This window comes from Rhipicephalus sanguineus, chromosome 1 (genome assembly GCF_013339695.2).
Source record: "Rhipicephalus sanguineus isolate Rsan-2018 chromosome 1, BIME_Rsan_1.4, whole genome shotgun sequence".
Taxonomy (NCBI): Eukaryota; Metazoa; Arthropoda; class Arachnida; order Ixodida; family Ixodidae; genus Rhipicephalus; species Rhipicephalus sanguineus.
In genome coordinates this window covers 247,591,163-247,609,730 of record NC_051176.1, presented here as the reverse complement: position 1 = coordinate 247,609,730, position 18,568 = coordinate 247,591,163, and the positions used below count along the sequence as shown (strand labels likewise).

At 48.7% G+C, this 18,568-nt stretch overlaps 1 protein-coding gene across 1 annotated transcript in view; it reads left to right on the top strand.

The window, feature by feature from the left end:
• Positions 1-18,568, top strand: part of LOC119376496 (protein spire homolog 1) — a 202,430-nt gene that overhangs the window by 58,611 nt on the left and 125,251 nt on the right. The window contains exon 2 of the mRNA XM_037646304.2: positions 14,774-14,808. Within this exon, the coding sequence (XP_037502232.1) occupies positions 14,774-14,808 (35 nt within the window). The remainder of the gene's footprint in view (positions 1-14,773; positions 14,809-18,568) is intronic.

Sequence of the window (18,568 nt, the reverse complement as noted above, 5' to 3'; positions counted from 1 at the left end):
AAGCAAATTTTTGCACTCGTGACACAGTGCTCTTCAATGAACTTGAATGGCCATTATTTAATTATTGGATGCCTTGTAAGATCTAACATCATAATAAGTTGCCGAATCCTCCTTTGGTGCGCCGCAATTATTGTCGCCCGTACCTGCATGGGTAAGCTGATGGAACTGCAATTCATCCTCATTATCTTCAAGCCCTCTCATGCACCATTCTTACACTGCAGCAAACGTATTCAGATCAATTATGTACAATCTCGCTGTTGGGACCTTCTTGCAAGTTAGCAAGAAATGCAGGCTGATTTCCCAAGGAGGATAACAAGAAATTGGAAGCAGACACAAGCGCTACGGCTCCGGGTCATCATGCAATGCATTCAACGATCTCACAACCACTAAGCCCTGGTGTCCTATATTTAGGACATGAAGATTTTTCATTGCAGCGGCCAAAGCGGAAATGTTAGGGACGGACCCCTTTGTAAATAAGCCGTCAAGCACTTTTGAAACAACACAGAAAATTACGATAGCTACAGAGGAAATAGTTATTCAGTAAAATGTCATGAAATATTTGGTTGCGGCGTTTGTCGTCTTTTTCACCTTCCGCCGTCTTGTTTTCAGCATTGCAGACTTCCGGGGAAGACGATGATGGAAAAACCACTACCTATGTTTGCACAGGTGTATTGAGGATCCCACAGACACATTTTTTTAATTTTTTAGTAATTTATGCCACAATTGATAGCAATCTTAGTGTCCTTATTACAGGACGCCAGGGCCGAAAGGGTTAATGAGTATAGCTCAAGCGAAGGATGCGCCGATCCGTCAGTGATGGCGAAGGCACGTGGGACTCGCGAAAGATAACGGTTAAGCCAACGCAAAAGATAAGCTGTTACCATTCACTAGTTTCACGCGTGCTCGTGATTGACGGGTCGTTGTTACTTTTGCTTGAGCACGCTCCCCCACTGATACACGACCTTTCAGTTGACAGACGGCGTTTTGTCATGTCACTCCAGTCCTCCAAGCTTGCGTGCGAGTTTTGTATGCGCCTGCGTTCCGTGGCACGGGGATGGTGGGATTTTGTATGGTACACAGGACGTTTCGAGAAATGTCCGAAAATCCTTTAAAAAATAAAGGAAATGCGATATTTACTCACTTACACTTGTAAAACGTGAATCAACCGTCTACGGACGCCCAACTGACTTTGCTTCAGATGCGTTATCTTCCGTCCTATAGCGAAATCAGTCGTGTATGAATGAGCACATCGTCCCCATTCCGCCCTTGCGCAGGTTCATTGTAATTTGCTGTTCATTGCGCGTTTGTTTTCTTCGTGTCGTTCGGGAAGTTATTTGATTGAGCCAGGTGAAGTTCCTTCGGATATCAGTGCGTGAGCGCCCAGCACGCCAGAACAAGCTACGCTGCGCACGCAGACCGCGCCTCGCGTGCCTCGGCTTCAGTGCACGCACGCCTGGTGGAGGCAGCGCGCGCTGCAGGAACGCGTGAGCTTCGCGACACGGTTGTAGCCGGAGACGTCAAAGCTCTTCCTGCTTATTTATTTTCCCAGCTGGACCGCTTGTCGGTGGAGGAAATGAAGGCCACACTTCCTTTTCCGTTTAATGTCGCGTATACCAAAAGCAAGTCGCCCAAGACGTCGCTCTGACGTCACGGTATTCTGACGCCCCCGTTTTCCGCGGGTCAAGTCCGAAAATGTCGTCTCGTATGCACTTGAATGGGGTGCGATCATACATAGACGATTTTCCACCTTGGGCCGTTGAACGAATGTTTTCTTATTTTTGTATATCGCGACGCGAATTGATAAGATTGTGAAACATCGAATGCACCAACCCAACCGTATTCATGCGTACACGTCCACCGTATAGCACTGTTCGGTTATTTATTAATGATACAAAACGGCAACGTTAACTGCGCAATATGGCAGCACCGATACCCGTTCGTAAAATAGCCTATATATATGTGCATTCTTAAGCAGTCACCTGCCTTGCGTTGTCTGACAGATGACGAAATCTATGACGTCACGGGGACAGGCGCGGGCACTTCGTTGTGTCGTAGCCGTGCGTTTTCTCGTTTTTTTTTTTTTTTTCTCCATTTAAAAAGGCACGATGGTCGATGTTGAGCTTTGTTATTATAGCGCATTAACTGGTTTATAAATGACGAACCAAAGAGGAGGGCGCAGCGTGCATGAGCGCCCGTGTTGTCCTTCTTCGTCCTCGTTTTGAGCGCTTTAGACCAGTTAACAAAATGAACTTTTCAAAACAGGTATGCGAAACGTGTACCTTGTGAAGGAGTGGCCCGTTGAAGCCACCTATTTCCTTGATTCTTTCCATTTTACGTCGCTACTACATCGCAACGGTTTAGCCGTTTTGCCGGCGCTGCAAACTGTGTCATGCTGACTCTGTTCCTCGATATTCTTTACTTTCGGTTCTCGTGGCTCTGGTTCATACTTCCCTCTTTTATTTTGTTTCCCTCAACCATATATGACGGTTCATATCTATTCGAAGTGTCATGGTATTGAAGCTGTTTTTATCACCGCACCACGGTGTAAGATATATACTCTTTAGGTGAGGACACTCGCGAGAAGCGATCGACCAGATAAAGTAACAACGCCGCGTGCCCATCGGTCCGCTGATGGCAGCGGATACCTATCGGCGGGATGACGCAGCTTCAAGACAAAAACTCGTTCACGTAGCAACAGGCGCTCCGCGGGAAATCTGAATTTCGCAGTCTGCGAACGCGGCTATGGCACGCCAGTAGCTACAGTTCGAAACGCATACCGCGTTTTTCGCGACAGCATGCGCCGGACGCCTGCGTTGCCGCTTATGCTACGTCGGTTGCTATAACAACGGTGCAGAAAGCATTGCCTGTTTTTAAGTTGCGTCGTCCCGCCGATAGATACCCGCTGCCGTCACCGGACCAACGGACGCGCGCCGTTGTTACTTTATCTGGTCGAACGCGCCTTGCATGCAGGACGAGAAGCAGTGGCGTAGTCAGGGGGTGACACACCGGGCCCGTCCCCCCCCCCCCCACGAAAAAAAAAAAGAAATGACACTTGACCACATCTGCCAGCCCGGCCCCCAATTCAGATCAAGAAGGTGCCCCCCCCCCCCCCCCCCCCCCACCTGGAAAAAGTTTTCTGCCTACGCCCCTGCCGAGAAGTATCCCCACATATATCTTAGCGTTATATATAATTAACTCATTGTGTGGCCCAGCAGTCATCAAAAAACCGTGGCGATAAAACGGCGCACACGTCATATTTAGGCTGTGCCGTGGTTGGGCTCTGCCTGGCGGTCTATTCACTGGATGACGCTGCAGCTCGCCGTACTTGTTCCGCAGCCGCTCGCTCTGCCTTTCGGGGACCTCGGTGGTGAACGTTGTTTCTTCTGAAGCAGTTCGCTTTGCACGTTTCCCTGCGATGGTCTCGTACTTCGTTGGCAGTAAACTGGCCGACATGTTTATGAAGTAATGCTGTCGCATTTGCAGAGAATTGCTTAGGTATACCCTCAGTTTTTTCGGCCACGGCGACGATTTCGGCGTAGATGCTTACTAGAACGCCGCATACGCTGAACCAGGCGCTGCGAGTTATGCGCGTGCAGATCGCTGTTCTGAGTCCGTTTACGTCCGCGTAGTCGAAAGGTTTTATTTACCTACGTATATAAAATACAAATAGTTCGATCTTTGTACGCGATACAACGCCTTCGTATTAGAAAAAGGGAAATGCTGTTTTTCAGACGCCGCGGCACTCGCTCCTTTCTCGTCGTTGCCATAAGCACAGTTGGGCTGCCCAGTGGTCGACGATGCGCCGGACACGCGAGATGCGCGCAGGATGGTGGGCTTCGTCCCCAGCGCCGAATTAACAGCGCCTCGTTGTCCTCGCCCTTGAGTCCGTCTGTGGCGTCCTTTTGTTGTCCCGTGTATGGCCGGCAGTCACGCAGCTCGTGTCGTCCGGTGAGCGCGGCAGGAAGTGCGCGCCGCCGGTCGCTTGTCTCGGACGCGGTTGATGCACGGCGAGGCTGCAGGACGACGACGACGAACGTGGACGCAGCACGGGCGCTTGTCGGTCAAACCCGTCTCTCACATTTGATATTCTAATGTAATGGGTGCACCGGGGATCGAACGTCTTCTCGCGACGGGGGGTGTTCCGCGGCTACCGTGCGCCCCCCCCCACCCCCTCGCCTCCACTAGCGCGGCGGTCCTTGACGGGTGGCGTGGCCTCCGCTTCTTCGGGACCATGCGATATATAGCATGCGTATAATGGATGCGCGATCGAGAAGCTATCAAGGTCAGTCAGACAAAGGTCGCAGCCCCTCAGCGGCGCTCGCCTTAATCCGCGCTCGTCCTGCGTCCCGAACGCGTCCTTCCCTTGCGTCTTCGACTCGCGCCGGTCGCAGTAGCGGGCAGGGTCGCGCCTCCCTCCCCTCGCGGGCTGCGGGCCTGCGTCGCCAATCGGCGCACACCGCATCGAGCTACGTGGCGCGGCTCCACCATTAGCCCACTTCGGCCGGCGCCAAGGTCCCCGCTACACTCCGCGCGTCATTTCACATTGGACAGATGGCGATTATGCAAGCCTCGCCGAAACGTTTGTTCGGCCAGGTAACAAAAACAAAGGGCGGGCAAGGGGGCGGTACGTTGTTAACTTTTCTTTTTTCCTCTTGCAATTTTAATGGTGCCCCGAAGGCTTGGTCGAGCGATGAAATAGAGCGCTGCTCAATTTTTCTCTTTCTTTGTTTGTTTTCTCCCTTCAATTAATGTGACATGTTCTTTAGTATACCTTATAGGTGGTCCCCGACTCCGGAAAGAAATGAAGTTGTGCCCGCACTGAGAGCGCGCGGGGCCTTGGGTCTGCGTCCGCGGAACATGGAGGTCACTGGGAGAAACAAATGTCCAAGTCACGCAAAGTTGCCGAGGTATATACGAACAACTGTGGCGCCTGAGGTATACGGGATCACTGAACAAAATCTGCTGGGCAATGTCGATCAGTATGAGCACCCGAAGGCTGGCGTTTAATGAGGTGCAGAGGCGTAGGGGCTGGCACAGCAGGCACGTGCCAGGATCCAAGGAAACGGCACCTCTGTTCAAAGACAAAACTACACAGTGATGTGCTGACTCGACATATCACATATACATATGTCATCATGTGCGCGAGCACACTTGATGATATTTGCGCGTAGCCTGAAGCGATCCGATCTAGCCATTTACGTGCGTCTTCGAGGTTCAATTGCGAGGCGTCACTTGACTCGGAGCCACTTTCTCATCCACGGCTCTGTGCTCGCCACCTTCCCTACACCTTGGATAGCGGCCGGCGTCCTATGTTAGCGGTTGTTCTCGGCGGTGCAGTGGTGCGCGCCGCTCGCGCGTTCGACACAATGCTCTTCGAGATCTCCTCGTGTATTGAGAATCGATCAGCTGTGGCGCCCGGAATGGGCCGCTGCGAAGCACCCGCGTATGTAGGCCATGCAGCCGCGTGCTTTTATCTCATGAACTGCGGTGGCCGACCGTCCACCGTTCCTCGGCAGCACCGCGGGCGCCCGGAGATGGTCGGAGCCGCTGTCTGGGGTCAGCGGCAGCATCGGGACGCGCGGAGCTGGGTAATCTGATCGGACGCGGCGGCGTCCGTGATTACATGACGCGGTGCGCCGACCGCTGGCCTGCCTCGCGGATGACGGGACGCCGGCGGGCGGGCGGGCGCGCACCCCCTGTCACGACGACGCCCCACGACTGCCGTCCGATTCCCGCGGCCATTATTATGATGCCGCAGCGTGACCTCGCTGTTCCCCCTCGTTGTTCAGCCGCGGAACACGTCGGCCGCCTAGCCAAGACCGGAGAAAGGCCCTGGGCTCCGGTGTGTTCACCTTGCGCCATCACACGTCGTTTTCGATGCCCGCAGCTTTCGGCGGTCTCGTTGTGCGTTCGCCGAAGTCACTTATTCATTAAACAGCTAGCATGCCTGCGCGCTTGACGATCACTTTCGCCTCGTTTTCTCGCCGATATGCGGTGTCGATCTATCTTCTCGGAGACTGTGTCTGACAGGCGCCGACCGCGCACCGCGTTGCGTGTCCGGCAACTGCGCTGCCTTGCTGCGCGTGCCATCTTCATTCCTTGTCATTTTCTTTTGCGAAAAAGATTCGACGGCGGTTAAACTTTGCGTGCCAACAACCTATGCAGAGAACGGCGCGGCGAAAGTATACACGACACAACCGATCGGCGCCGTTTCTCTGGCCGAGTGACTCCTTTGAACGCGTATGTCAGGCCAGGGCGTTATTCGCGGCGCGCTGTCATGTCTGTCAAGGGCCCAAGCAGCGCGCGCCGCGGAGCTGTCACCGATCCATCATCGACGGCGAGTTGCGTGAGCCTCGCAAAATTGAGTGCTGCCTTTTTTTCTTTTTTTTCCTTTGCGAGGAAATTGGCGCTCGCTTACGAATGTTATATACGCGCGCTGCCTTTCTGTACAAGCCATGGAAGCTTGATGGCGTTTGCACGCGGATTCGTGTAGCTGGAATTTTGTCTGCGCGTTTTTTTTTTTCGTTTCTTTAAGGCGGTGCGCGTTTTGGTCTGCCTCCCTTCAGAAATGCTTATTCCATCTGCCGTCCTCTCGAGAGAGGAGTGACCTTGAGGTTATATCCATGCCGACGGAGTATAAGACAGCTCGTTGGAACCTAACGTTTCTGTTTTTGTTTTTTTTTAATTACGTGAATACCTGTGAGCGTTTATGCCGCGTCCTTCATTCGACAAGAGCTCGCGAGAGGATCTACTATATGTCTGGCTAGCTACTTACGCGCTTCTTACTGTGCGATCCCTGAACAATGCTCTGCTGTAAGTCTTATTAGCTATGCGGGAAAGCATGCGTGCACACACTCTGGCTTGTGTACGCTTCGCATGCTTTCCATTGGTCATCCCAATGTGCAGGGCGTTCGGCAGCAGCGCATTGGTCGGTTCGATTTTCCGCCGCACCGGGGAAGTAGTATGGTATAGCAGTAATTTGTTTGTTTGACGTTGTTTTTTTTTAAATCATAAAGAATTGCGAGATTACTGGTAACCGCACTTTGTCTGTTAGCTATAGTTCATAGGTAAAACAGCACAAACGTAACGAGACACAAGGACAATGCAGGATAGAGCTGCTAGCTATGCATTTTCCGACACCTGAACGGTGGTAATAATAATATAATACCTGGGGTTTAACGTCCCAAAACCACGATATGATTATGAGAGACGCCGTAGTGAGGGCTCCGGAAATTTCGACCACCTGGGGTTCTTTAACGTGCACCTAAATCTAGGTACACGGGCCTCAAACATTTTCGCCTCCATCGAAAATGCAGCCGCCGCGGCCGGGATTCGATCCCGCGAACCTGAACGGCGGTCGGTAGTATGTGTGTGTGTGGGGGGGTTGAAGCTTAGATGCCTGGGTGTGTGCCTGTGTGAATGGGCCATATTTGCGCTCGATTGATTTTATACTGTAAAGGATGGGCCAGCGGATGAAGGAAACTGTTTACATAATGCACAATGTGATAAACCTAACTAAAGTAAAAGCAACTGCATTAAGGTGATCGCAATTAACCATGTAGTATACGTGAACTAACATGACTGCATACGTTACTCACGTCCATCACGACAAACTTCAGTAAACCATTGGATGGCGGTGTTATAGGAAATTACGATAGCCACAACCGGCTGCCTGTCACCCATTACGTGCCCTTCGTCAGAATTTCACTTCAGATGGACGAAAAACACTAGAACAACATTTGACTTTTCGGCTGCGGGCGACGATCGAGCGCTCATCTTTGATGGCGTGGCGTCACACCTGCGTGCATGTCAAACTGTTTAGTTTGTAGGTGTTCACGGAAAACAGATTTTCGTTTCGAGAATGTAAAGTCACGTGTTGGTTCCTCGGTTTGCCTCTCGAAAGCGCCGGGCGGTCGACGTAGTTTTCCACTCCCCGCGGCCTACGCGTCGCCCTCGGCTCTGTGGAGCGGCCGGAGAAAAAGCGGTCATCCGGGCTATCTTTAGTGCGTTCTCTCCGGCGTTCCCCGCATCGTGTCGCCGACGGGCGCGGCGGCGATTCCAGCTGCAGCTCGGCGGGCACCGCTTGCGGCCTGAATGTCCAACGAGACGGAATGTACAACGAGACTGAATGTCCAATAGTGGACATTCAGTCTCGTTGGACATTTCGTCTCGTTGGACATTCCGTCTCGGTTGGACATTCAGTCTCGTTGGACATACAGTCTCGTTGGACATTCAGTCTCGGTTGGACATTCCGTCTCGTTGGACATTCCGCCCGCTCACAAATTTCGCTTTCCCGTTTTCATTCCACACATCCCAATATTTGCTGTGAAAATTTTCCGAAAGTGCCCTAACATTTGCGACGTGCGCGAAAATTCGTTTCGTTGTGATAGGACGTGGCGCTGAGACTGCGTATTACGCACGGCGCGTAATACTGCTCGTACCCAGTCTTGTTCAAAATGGCAGGAATATATATATATATATATATATATATATATATATATAATATATATATATATATATATAATATATATGGAGAGAGAGAGAGCGAGAGAAAGCACAAAGACACGAGGGAATAAAATAAGGACACAAGACGCACAAAGAAGTATTTAAAAATCAGAAAAAAATATTTAAAGGACTCCCTTTTGCACCCGTTTGCTCATGTTCATATAACTTGATGCCTTTTCAACAAATCGAGTTGAAAGTTTGCGCTGTTCATGCCTTTGTTATGTGCGCCCTCCCTAAAAATATGTACCTGTAACTTTAGTACAGTTTAACAAATATGCAAAACCAAATAGCCCAGTACCTCACCTTGTTGACTAATCGATTAGCTTTCAGTTTTTCTTCGTAATCCGTTAGTTTTTTTAAAAAGTAATTGTAATCGCTGACGCTCTTTCACTGTAATGCGTACAAGTCTGTTCCCGACCCAGTTTTTTTTTTTCACTTGAGTTTCACAGCACTAATATCGACATCATTGGAAGAGTAATAGAAAAGCTCGAGTTCAGGCCTGTTCTGAAAAGTCCTCAAATGATTTTAAACATCATAAAAACGGTTTTATTGTCGCCAACGATTACCTGTATGCTATGTGTTGTAATGAAAAATTTTTTACGCGAAGCACTTTGCAAAACGCGAGCAAGATTGGCTACTTCGGCAATAAGCTCAGCAAAAAAAGAGCAGTTCGCAGCGGATGGCTAGATGCTCTCTTGACTGGCCCGGTGCAGCGGAGCTGTAGGTCACCGCTCATTGCACGTCACTGTACTGTGGTGGGACGTCACTGAAACTTTCGTTACGCTTCCTACACAGTGACGTCGATGTCAGTCGCGCTAGCGATGGGTCTCGATCGCGAGAATGAGCATTTATACAGACTTTGGAAGTGAATTAAAATATATTCTAAACGTTTGCTGCGTGCAATACTTCGTGCTGAGCGTCCTGCTTACATAGAAAGCCTACAGCAGGCTTTTTATAGCCTCAAAATTTGGTGACACCACCTCTTTAACGGCATGGTCTTTCCTAGACCGGCCTGCAGTTCTCTTGTAGCCGAAATGCCATGACATGTTTCCATCAAGGTAGTCAAAATTAAAACTGATATCCCACACTCAGCATGCTTTATAATCATTTCGTGGATCTCGCGCGCAAAACCCCAGAATTTATTTTAAAGGAAAATTTCCTCCCTAGCTTCTTCGACCCGCATTCTCTAAGAGGAAAGAAGAATTGTTATAGGGGCTCGTAGAAAGCCAATAATCAAGCCAAGGAAAGCATAGGTACGTTATTTGTTGATGTTTTTAACTGTAGTGTAACGAATATGACCTAAATTGAAAGGACCTAAATGGCACGAAAAAGCACACTTTCTTTCGGTGGGATTCGAACCCACAACTTTCGCATTACGCGTCTGATGCTCTAACAATTAAGCTACGATGGAGGGCGCTCCCTCGTCCACTTTGGTGGGTATTTACGTGAGCTTGATCCCTGGGAGTGTTACCAAGCGCAAATCGTCGCCGTAATTATAAGGTTGCGGGTTCGGATCCCACCGATGGAAAGGGCGTTTTTTAGTCTACTTGGATTCCTTTTAATATCGGTTATAATTATTACATCGCAGTTTAAAAAAAGCAACAAATAATGTCCCAAATGTTTTATTTGGCTTAATTGGCTGTTGGCTTTCTAACAAATAACTACGTCTCTCGAACTATTCTTCTTTCGCACTTTCATAGCAAGGGCTTCGTCCTGCCTCGTGACGCTGGCAAAATAGTGTTTCACACTCGCCGCCTAGCTACGAGTGGCGCTGGTAACACTCTCAGGGATTAAACGCAGATAGATACCGCGCAGAGTGGACGAGGGAGCGCCCTCTCTCGTAATCCTTTAATGGGGCGTGATGTCCGATTTATGACAAAGATAACAGGAACAGCAAAGTATGCAAACAAACAAAATAAAGCAATAAAGTAACATATTCAACATACATATGAAAACTAAAAATACAAATAGAAATAAAACTAACAAAACTTGAAATTCTGATAAATGCAGTAAAGCGATACGGAAACAAAAATACGACGCCCGACGCCCAGACAGTCAATATTTGCAAAACACACAAAAAATGCGATCTTCCGTTAGGCTATCTTAACCCAAGGAATCAGTTGTCTGAGAATTTCAAACGAGGGCACGTTTATCTTCTAATTGGACATTCAGTCTCGTTGGACATTCCGTGCTCGGTTGTACATTCCGTCCTCGTTGTACATTCCTTATCGTTGGACATTCCGTTCTCGGTTTGACCCTCAGTCTCGTTGGACATTAAGTCTCGATGGACTTCAGTCTCGGTGGACATTCCGTCTCGTTGGACATTCAGTCTCGCCGGTCACGTGACCCATTGGACATTCAGTCTCGTTGTACATTCCGTCTCGTTGGACATTCAGGCTCTGAATCGGCGGGCACCCGTGTCTGCGCGTGTCCTCCCCTCCAATTACGCGTGCGCCCCCTTTGTGCGCGTTCCTGAGCTTCCACTTTCTCCACCTGACGACGCTAAAAGAACCGCGGCGGCGGTGGTTCTCGCGAGATCCCGGAGGCGCGCGAACCTAAGGCTGGCGGTGTCCGGTGCCGCGCCCGCATAGCTTCGAGCACTGCAGCACCTTACGGAGGAGCCTCGAAAAGAGAAAAGTAACTTAAATGCGCGGTGTTGTCCTCTCTCTGCGAATCGGTTTGATGCGCAGCCCCGCTGTCTTGTGCGAGTGTTTTTGCGAGTGATTCACCACTGCGCGATTACGGGTCGTTCAGAAAGTGGGACATGCTTGTGCGCCCCTGTTTGGGAGGGCGCTCAAGGGGGCGGCGTCCGCGAGGCGCAGCTCTGTCGGCGAGCGCTGTCTCTTCGGGCCCCCGCTCGCATTATGAGGCGAGCCCCTGGCGTCACGATGCCCGGCATCTAATAGCGATTCACCATCATATAGGCGTATACACGCGAGCTGATAAACGGTCACCGCGTGCCGTTGTCATGCTCGGGTTGTATTGCTCGCCTTTTGTGCTGTCGAGACGAGCAATTTGCCGTATCTCTCGGGCGCTGCGCTAAGAGCGCGTGGTATATTGTATAGCGACTCTTGTGGGTCACTATTACTTCCATCGCAGTTTGGGACGTTGAATATTCGGCCGCCGCAGCCGTGCTGTGGGCGCGTGCACCTGAATCGAAGCTCCCGCTTGTTACCTGCGCTTTGAGATTTCGTGCGCACTTCGTGGGGCGCGCCGCGTCATCCTGTCTGTTACACGAACAATTTCTAGAGTCTCGCTCGTATGCAGTAGCGTCGAGCTGACACGGATCGCGAAGCGCCGAGCGCGTCCACATAACCACCCTCGAACCGATCGTTGTCATCGGCCGTGCGTGCAGAAAACGCCCGTGTTAATGTATTCCACGATCGTGGCTCGCGGAAACGGTCCCGTAAAGAAGTCTCGCGAGTGATATAACTTGAAACGAGCACCGATTATATCTCTGTCCAGCCAGCGTTTGAAGCCGCTGATGTTTTTACTCGCTTCGGAGTTTGCCCGTGCCCTTCTTGTTCGCTTATTCATATGACGCTCGTTGCGGCCAGGTCCAGACACTCATCTCGATTATAATAACGGCACGCTTGTGATGGATGCGTAGCGTACGTAATACGCACGGTCGTTGTCCTTTCGGCGCATGTCGCGCGTGCTGCGTCAGCCTGCCCCCTTGTGCAAGCACCGTCGCGCACTCGTGCATGCAGGCCGCTGACGTATCGCGTCTCTGCGGTTGGCTCTGGGCTTCCTCTTTTTTGGGAACTTTCGAAAAGCACGCACGCGAGACGGAGTCGAGGATTGCGTGCATCGTCGGGCGTCTTGTTATTCGCGGAAGAGAAATGTCGCCGCGGGATTCCGGCTGTGGTCACTCTCGCGGGATAAACGGCGTTCTCATCCGGCTGCAGAGCGGAGGCACGCGGCTGCGCCCCGTTCGCGCGCCAGGCAACACTTTCAACGCCGTCCACTCCACTGCCCAGGCGCAACAAGCGTCTATGTGTGCCCTTAGGCCCGTATTCACAAACCAACCTTAAATAGGCGCCCTTTCATAAGGAAGGGAAAAGTTTAAGGATAAGAAAAGGCCCCAGTGTGTTTCAGGAACTCGCCTTATTCGGTTTTAAGGCAGCCTTACGGAAGCTGGCCTTGTCGTCATAGGGAGCGAGCATGGGAGCGAGGCTACCAACTTTTCGTTGTTGCTTCATTAGCAAGAAGAAATATCTGCATGCTTCTCGAAACAATAAAATAAATGGAGGAACGCATGCCCGGGCAAGTTTCGGAAAGAACCCATGTCGTCTGACCGCGCCGTGTGCTCCGTATACTTTCTTACTATAATACCTAGAGGGAAATCTGGCGCTATTGCGGGCTCCATCAGCGGCGTTTGATCCACCATGGGAATGATAGGAAGTACAGGCTACGGATCTGCTTCGGATGGATTAGGTTATTGAGATTCGCGACGCTTGTTTGCCGAGTGTAAAACAAAGTGATATGAAATTATTTCCAATTAAAACTTGCTTCATTCTTTTTTACGTAAAACTTATTGCGAAAACGTTTTCGGGACCGTGAGATGGAAGTGAAACCTGGACAAATTCAACCACCAGGGTATGCATTTGCTCTGCAATTGTGTTCCAGATTTGGCATTACGATATCATGAATTATTTTCTTTACAACACTTAAAACAAACGCGCTTGTTTTTCGCTCGAAAGTACGCATTATCTAATTATAGAAATAACAGCACTGTGTTGAGGGAGGAACTCTAAACGTATCGTGCGATGCCAGGTGCGTCTGTCCAAGTGGCCTAGCCCCAACGCATCTCTCGTTTTGTTGTGAAGTCGAGTCAGAGGAGCGTGGCGGTGCGTCTACTCAGCTTCGCCGTCGTTTTGCTGTCGATTTGAAACAGTTTTGTCAAGTAGCGCTTATCAAAAAACGTGAACTCTGCGCTGGCATGGGACGCTACATCTATGCGCAGCGGTGAGTGCACGACGCTTTGCTAAAACTGTCAAATACAACCCGTAAAGCTGCAACGTCGCAGCAAAACAAGAGACCTAGTGGTCTTCATCTTCTCTGAACAACAAAGGCACTGCTTGAGTACTTTGCCATGCACCCCCTACCCACGCTGCGCGAAGAACGAAACTGAAACTGTAGAAAAAGATCCGTAGACTGTTCGCTATAGCTAACGCTATCCAATCCGAATCCTGTACTTGCCATCATTCCCATAGAGTTTCCTAAAATGACCTAGAGGGAACTCTGGCGCTGCGATCGTTCAGCCACCATGGGAATGATGGGTAGTACACGGATTTGCCTAGTCTTCGTGCTTGTGGACTTCGAACGCACTTGTGGCTTTGTTTACTGCTATGTTTTGGTTTTCTTTCGGATAAAAGAATGGATCGTCGTGAACTTCGTGACCAGATTTGAATCGGTGAGCCTAAAGAAGTTAAAGTGGTGAAGTGAAACTGCTGATTTTTGCTGAACTTCGTTTTGCGACAAAGCGGACGCAGGCGACGCGGAGCCAAACGGAGCCGAAAGAACGAAGTTTAGACAAATCCGTGTACTACCCATGATTCCCATGCTGGCTGAAGCGCGATTAATTGCAGCTCCCATAGACACTAGCGCCAGAGTTCCCTCTAGTAAGTATTGTAGGAAACTCTATGATCATTACCATGGTGGCTCAACGATCGCAGCGCCAGTTTCCTCTCTAGGCTATTGTATGAAACTCTATGGTGCACTCCTTTTGTTTGTTAAAGCCATAAAGTTTCATACAATAACTCATAATAGCTCATATCAGCGAAACGAGAGCTCGAATATTTTTCCGTTTATACGTTGTAATGGTGGATAGTTAACTCTTTGCGGCAACCACATTGACGGCAAAGCCCACTGGTTATCCAACGACGAGCCACCTGGACTCTATAGAGTCATTGTATTTGGTTGTACACGTATCGATTAGGCTCGTTATCTGAACTCTTCGCCCGGACCCATTTGTGGGTAAAACTGGTAATGATCGCGCCACGTATGCATGTCAGCGGCGTGACCATAACGGTGGCAAAATCTATAATTTCTGAATAATTAGAAGCATATCTTATATCGTTAACGTTCACGAACTTTTTTGTGCAGGCTTTATGTTAATTGTGACCTTATTTAAGGAGCGAGAGATATTTCAAGGGGGAAAAAAATAAGTTTGGCAGTGTGGAAAGACATCGCGATATGTCGTGGAAAGTGTCCCAGCCCTTTCACCGTTTCTTCGTGTTCTCATTTCTTGCTGTTCTCTTTGCAGCGTCCACACGACCTATTGCCACAAGCGAATACAAGGTGAGCCGGAACACTTCTTGCTCTCTGGGGAAGGGGCCAGCAGGGATTCGGTCTTGGCCTGTGCGCGTAATGATGGAGCTGTCCAAGTGGCGACCGACAGCCGCTCAATTTGAGATCGCTCATTTGCTGCGCGTACGTGGAGCGGCTTTGCGCGTACAACGTCGAGATTATTGCACGCACCCGACAATGCTTATACATCTACAGCGCATGTACCTGTTTGCAGTCACGAGCAAGTGTTTCGTTGCAGCCTGAGAATGCCGGCTGAGATGTGACGCGCGCAAGCGTGTCCGGTCGATTCAACGGATTCAAACATTCCCACGTTGCGCCGCAGAACTGTAATACTGTTTTCGGGAGTGTGCACGGGAAAGCTGCGGTATGCGAATGCAGCGATGCAAAGCTATACTCTGTTCCAGAAGTTCCGTACAGCACTGTGGAAGCTACAGGCCTTCTCAGCCAATCAGGAGGGCGAGCACATCTAAGTGTATCCTTCCGCGCCCTGTCGTCTGCTAGCGGCGAGCGCTGCAGCGAAAGCGGCAAGAGCGTCTCGGGACACTGTGCAACTGCGCAGTGAGATGAGCTGTAATTGTGAAAGCGGTTAAATATTCTCCTCGGCACAGTAAAAGCGCGCGTCTTCGAGATACTTGCACGATATCGCACAGGTGAACCAGGCGCCGCCATATTGACTAAGGAGTGACCAAATCTGCCACCGCGGACTAATCACAACCCAAGACTGGGTCCTCCGCGGCGCTGTGGACGCTCGGGCTGTGCGGACTATACTCATAAAAGTTTAGACAGTGTCGTGCCATTCCTTCGTACTTTATAAGTAAAAACATAACACATACGAGCCACAACAGCGTTATTTCTTACGTCATTTGCATGTTATAACACGTACATGCAAGAACTCTTTCTTCAGTATCATGGAGCCACAAAAATTGTTTTATACAGAAAATGCGACAAAATCGTCATACAAATCACAGCTACAACACGCAGAGAAGCCTTCAAGTAAAAATCCTCCGACGAGACCGCTTGCAAAAGTCATGAGGACAAACAACGGGCTACGTATATGGGGCACTACATCTCGCTTCGCAACAACCTGCGCTCGAGGGTCGTATAGCCTTGGCTCTGCTGCACGGAACTTCTGGAACAGAGTATAGTGTGATCGCTTTCAATATGTACATGAAGTCTCGATTCCTTCCACAGCTCTCACTTTAGCGCATGTATGATTTTTTTTTCTTTTAGTCTTTACTTATTTAAGACAATAACGCGCACTGCCTGAGGGGTCACGTTGAGGGACGCGGCGAAAGGCAGACATTTTCCTGATGGGGATGTAACCTGTTAATATTAATGATAATAATAATAATAATGTATCGCTAAGCCGTGGAGTGAGTATATCGACCTAACGGAAGTTATCGTAGAAGTTCTGTGGCTGCATGAGCAAACAGTGATTCATTGTGCTTTACTTATGATAGAACGCGCGAAGTTATCGCAAAAAGAGAAGAAAAGTGAGGGTGGTCGACTGAAGGAGGAACGTTGAAAGCTTTCTTAATCAAGTGAAGTGAGTCAAGGCATATCACTGCATTTCCTAGCATCTTTTCTCGAAGTTCTGTCGGTCAATTCTTAGAACGTCAAGAAGTTGAGCTAGTTGGTCGGGGATTCCTCGTAAAAGAAGGACAGGCATGCAAACATGGACTCAGCAGAACAGAACAAGTCAACACAAACACCGACTATCAAATGAAAGGTTGCACTGTGTGTGTCTGAAAAGAAGGTAGACACAAACTTTACCTGCGCATGCTCAGGTATGGTATAGCGCCACCTGTCCATCAGGCGCACGAGATAACTGCTTAGACATTCGATTTCTTCTTTATGCAAGTTATTCGAAGGTTGGCTCACGCGTGCACTTGCACTATACTGTCGATATACCGAGCCTCGACCATGGGATCCCTTTCTACACTCGTATAAGAATGCGAATTTATCAAAATTTGGCGTGCATTTACAAATTTGCAATCGCGACAGTGTAACGAATGGACGGCGATTGTCTGGTTAAGGATATCTTATACACAGGTAATCTCCGATTTTCACAATGGCGTATCTGTCTGTGTGTTTAAGCGGCCGCAGCTGAAAGGAACTTATATATATATATATATATATATATATATATATATATATATATATATATATATATATATATATATATATATATATATATATACACAGGGTGTTTCAAAAAATGTGTCCAACCTTATCAAAAAATTAGGAAAATGCGATATTTGATTGCTGCCTTCAGAATTGGTTTTTCTGTAGTGGCAGGGATTTTAAGATGGTTAAAGAAATTATTTGGGACTGTAATTAAAAAGTTAAATTAATTAACTTTTTAATTAGTTGAGTTAGGTGGTTGTGTCAAATGGGAGAATTGAAGTGCTCCATGCCAGGAAACCAACCCAACTTTGAGATTTCGAGAAAGTCGCATCTAGTAATAATTACGAAGTAATGAAATTCAACCAAATTCAATGGCGAAACCTAAACAGAAACATGGAAGAACGCAACTGCCATATTCTTCTAAGACGTCCAAAATGAGTGAATGACTTTTTCTGTAGCGCTAGGCATCTTAAGATGGTTAGAGACATGACTTAAGACAGTAATTAAGAAAGTTACATTAATTAACTTTTTAATTAGTAGAGTTATGTGATTGTGTCAAATGGGAGAATTGAAGCTCTTCGTGCCAGAAACCCATCCCAACACTGAGATTTCGAAAAAGCGGCCTCTCGTAATAATTACGATGTAATGAAATTCACCCGAATTCGATGGCTTTCGCTGTTGAAAGCCGTTGCATTTGGTTGAATTTCGTTACGCCACAACAATTAATAGAGAACGCTTTTTCGAAATCTCAAAGCGCGGATGCGTTCCTCGCATGAAGAACTTCAATTCTCCCATTTGACACAATCACCGAACTCCACTAATTAAAAAGTTAATTAATGTAACTTTCTCAATTACTGTCCTAAATGATGTCCTTAACCACATTAAGATTCCTGCCGCTACAGAAAAAGCAATTCTGAAAGCCCCGAGCAAATATCGCATTTTCCTGATTTTTTGAGAAGGTTGGACACATTTCTTGAAACACCCTGTATATATATATATATCACCAGCACGGCATTCTGTAAATTTGTTTCTTTACGAAACGAATGTCTGTCCTCCTTTGTGTCGTAAAGCACAGCAATCAGTTTACAGACTGCCGTAATGGTGTAGTATATAATAATTTTCCTTTCAGGTGCGGCCGCTTAAACCAGGCCCGTAGCCAGCGGGGGAGGGGTGGGTGGGGTGGGGGGCTCCCCCCCCCCTCCCATAAAAAAAATTTGATGATACATGGTGTTTTGTCGAAAATAAATCATGAAAATAGGTGTTTTTGCTCAAATAGTCAAGGCTTTCAGCAAGTGCCCCCCACCCCCGAAAAAAATTCCTGGCAACGGGCCTGGCTTAAACGTATAGACAGATAAGCTGCTGTGTAAATGGGAGATTATGTATGTGTAAAACATTCTTAGCCGGAGAATCTCGCCGTCTAATCTTTAGTTATACTGTCGCGATTACAAATGCACGCCAAATTTCGATGAATGCGTCGCGTCATACAAACACTAGAACGAAGAAACGGGTCTAATCGTCGAGGCTTGGCATATCGGTAGTATAGAAAGGCATGCGTGAGCCAGCCTTCGATTCACTTTCATAGATAAACGAAATGTTTAAACCGCTATCACTCGCGAGTACCCGC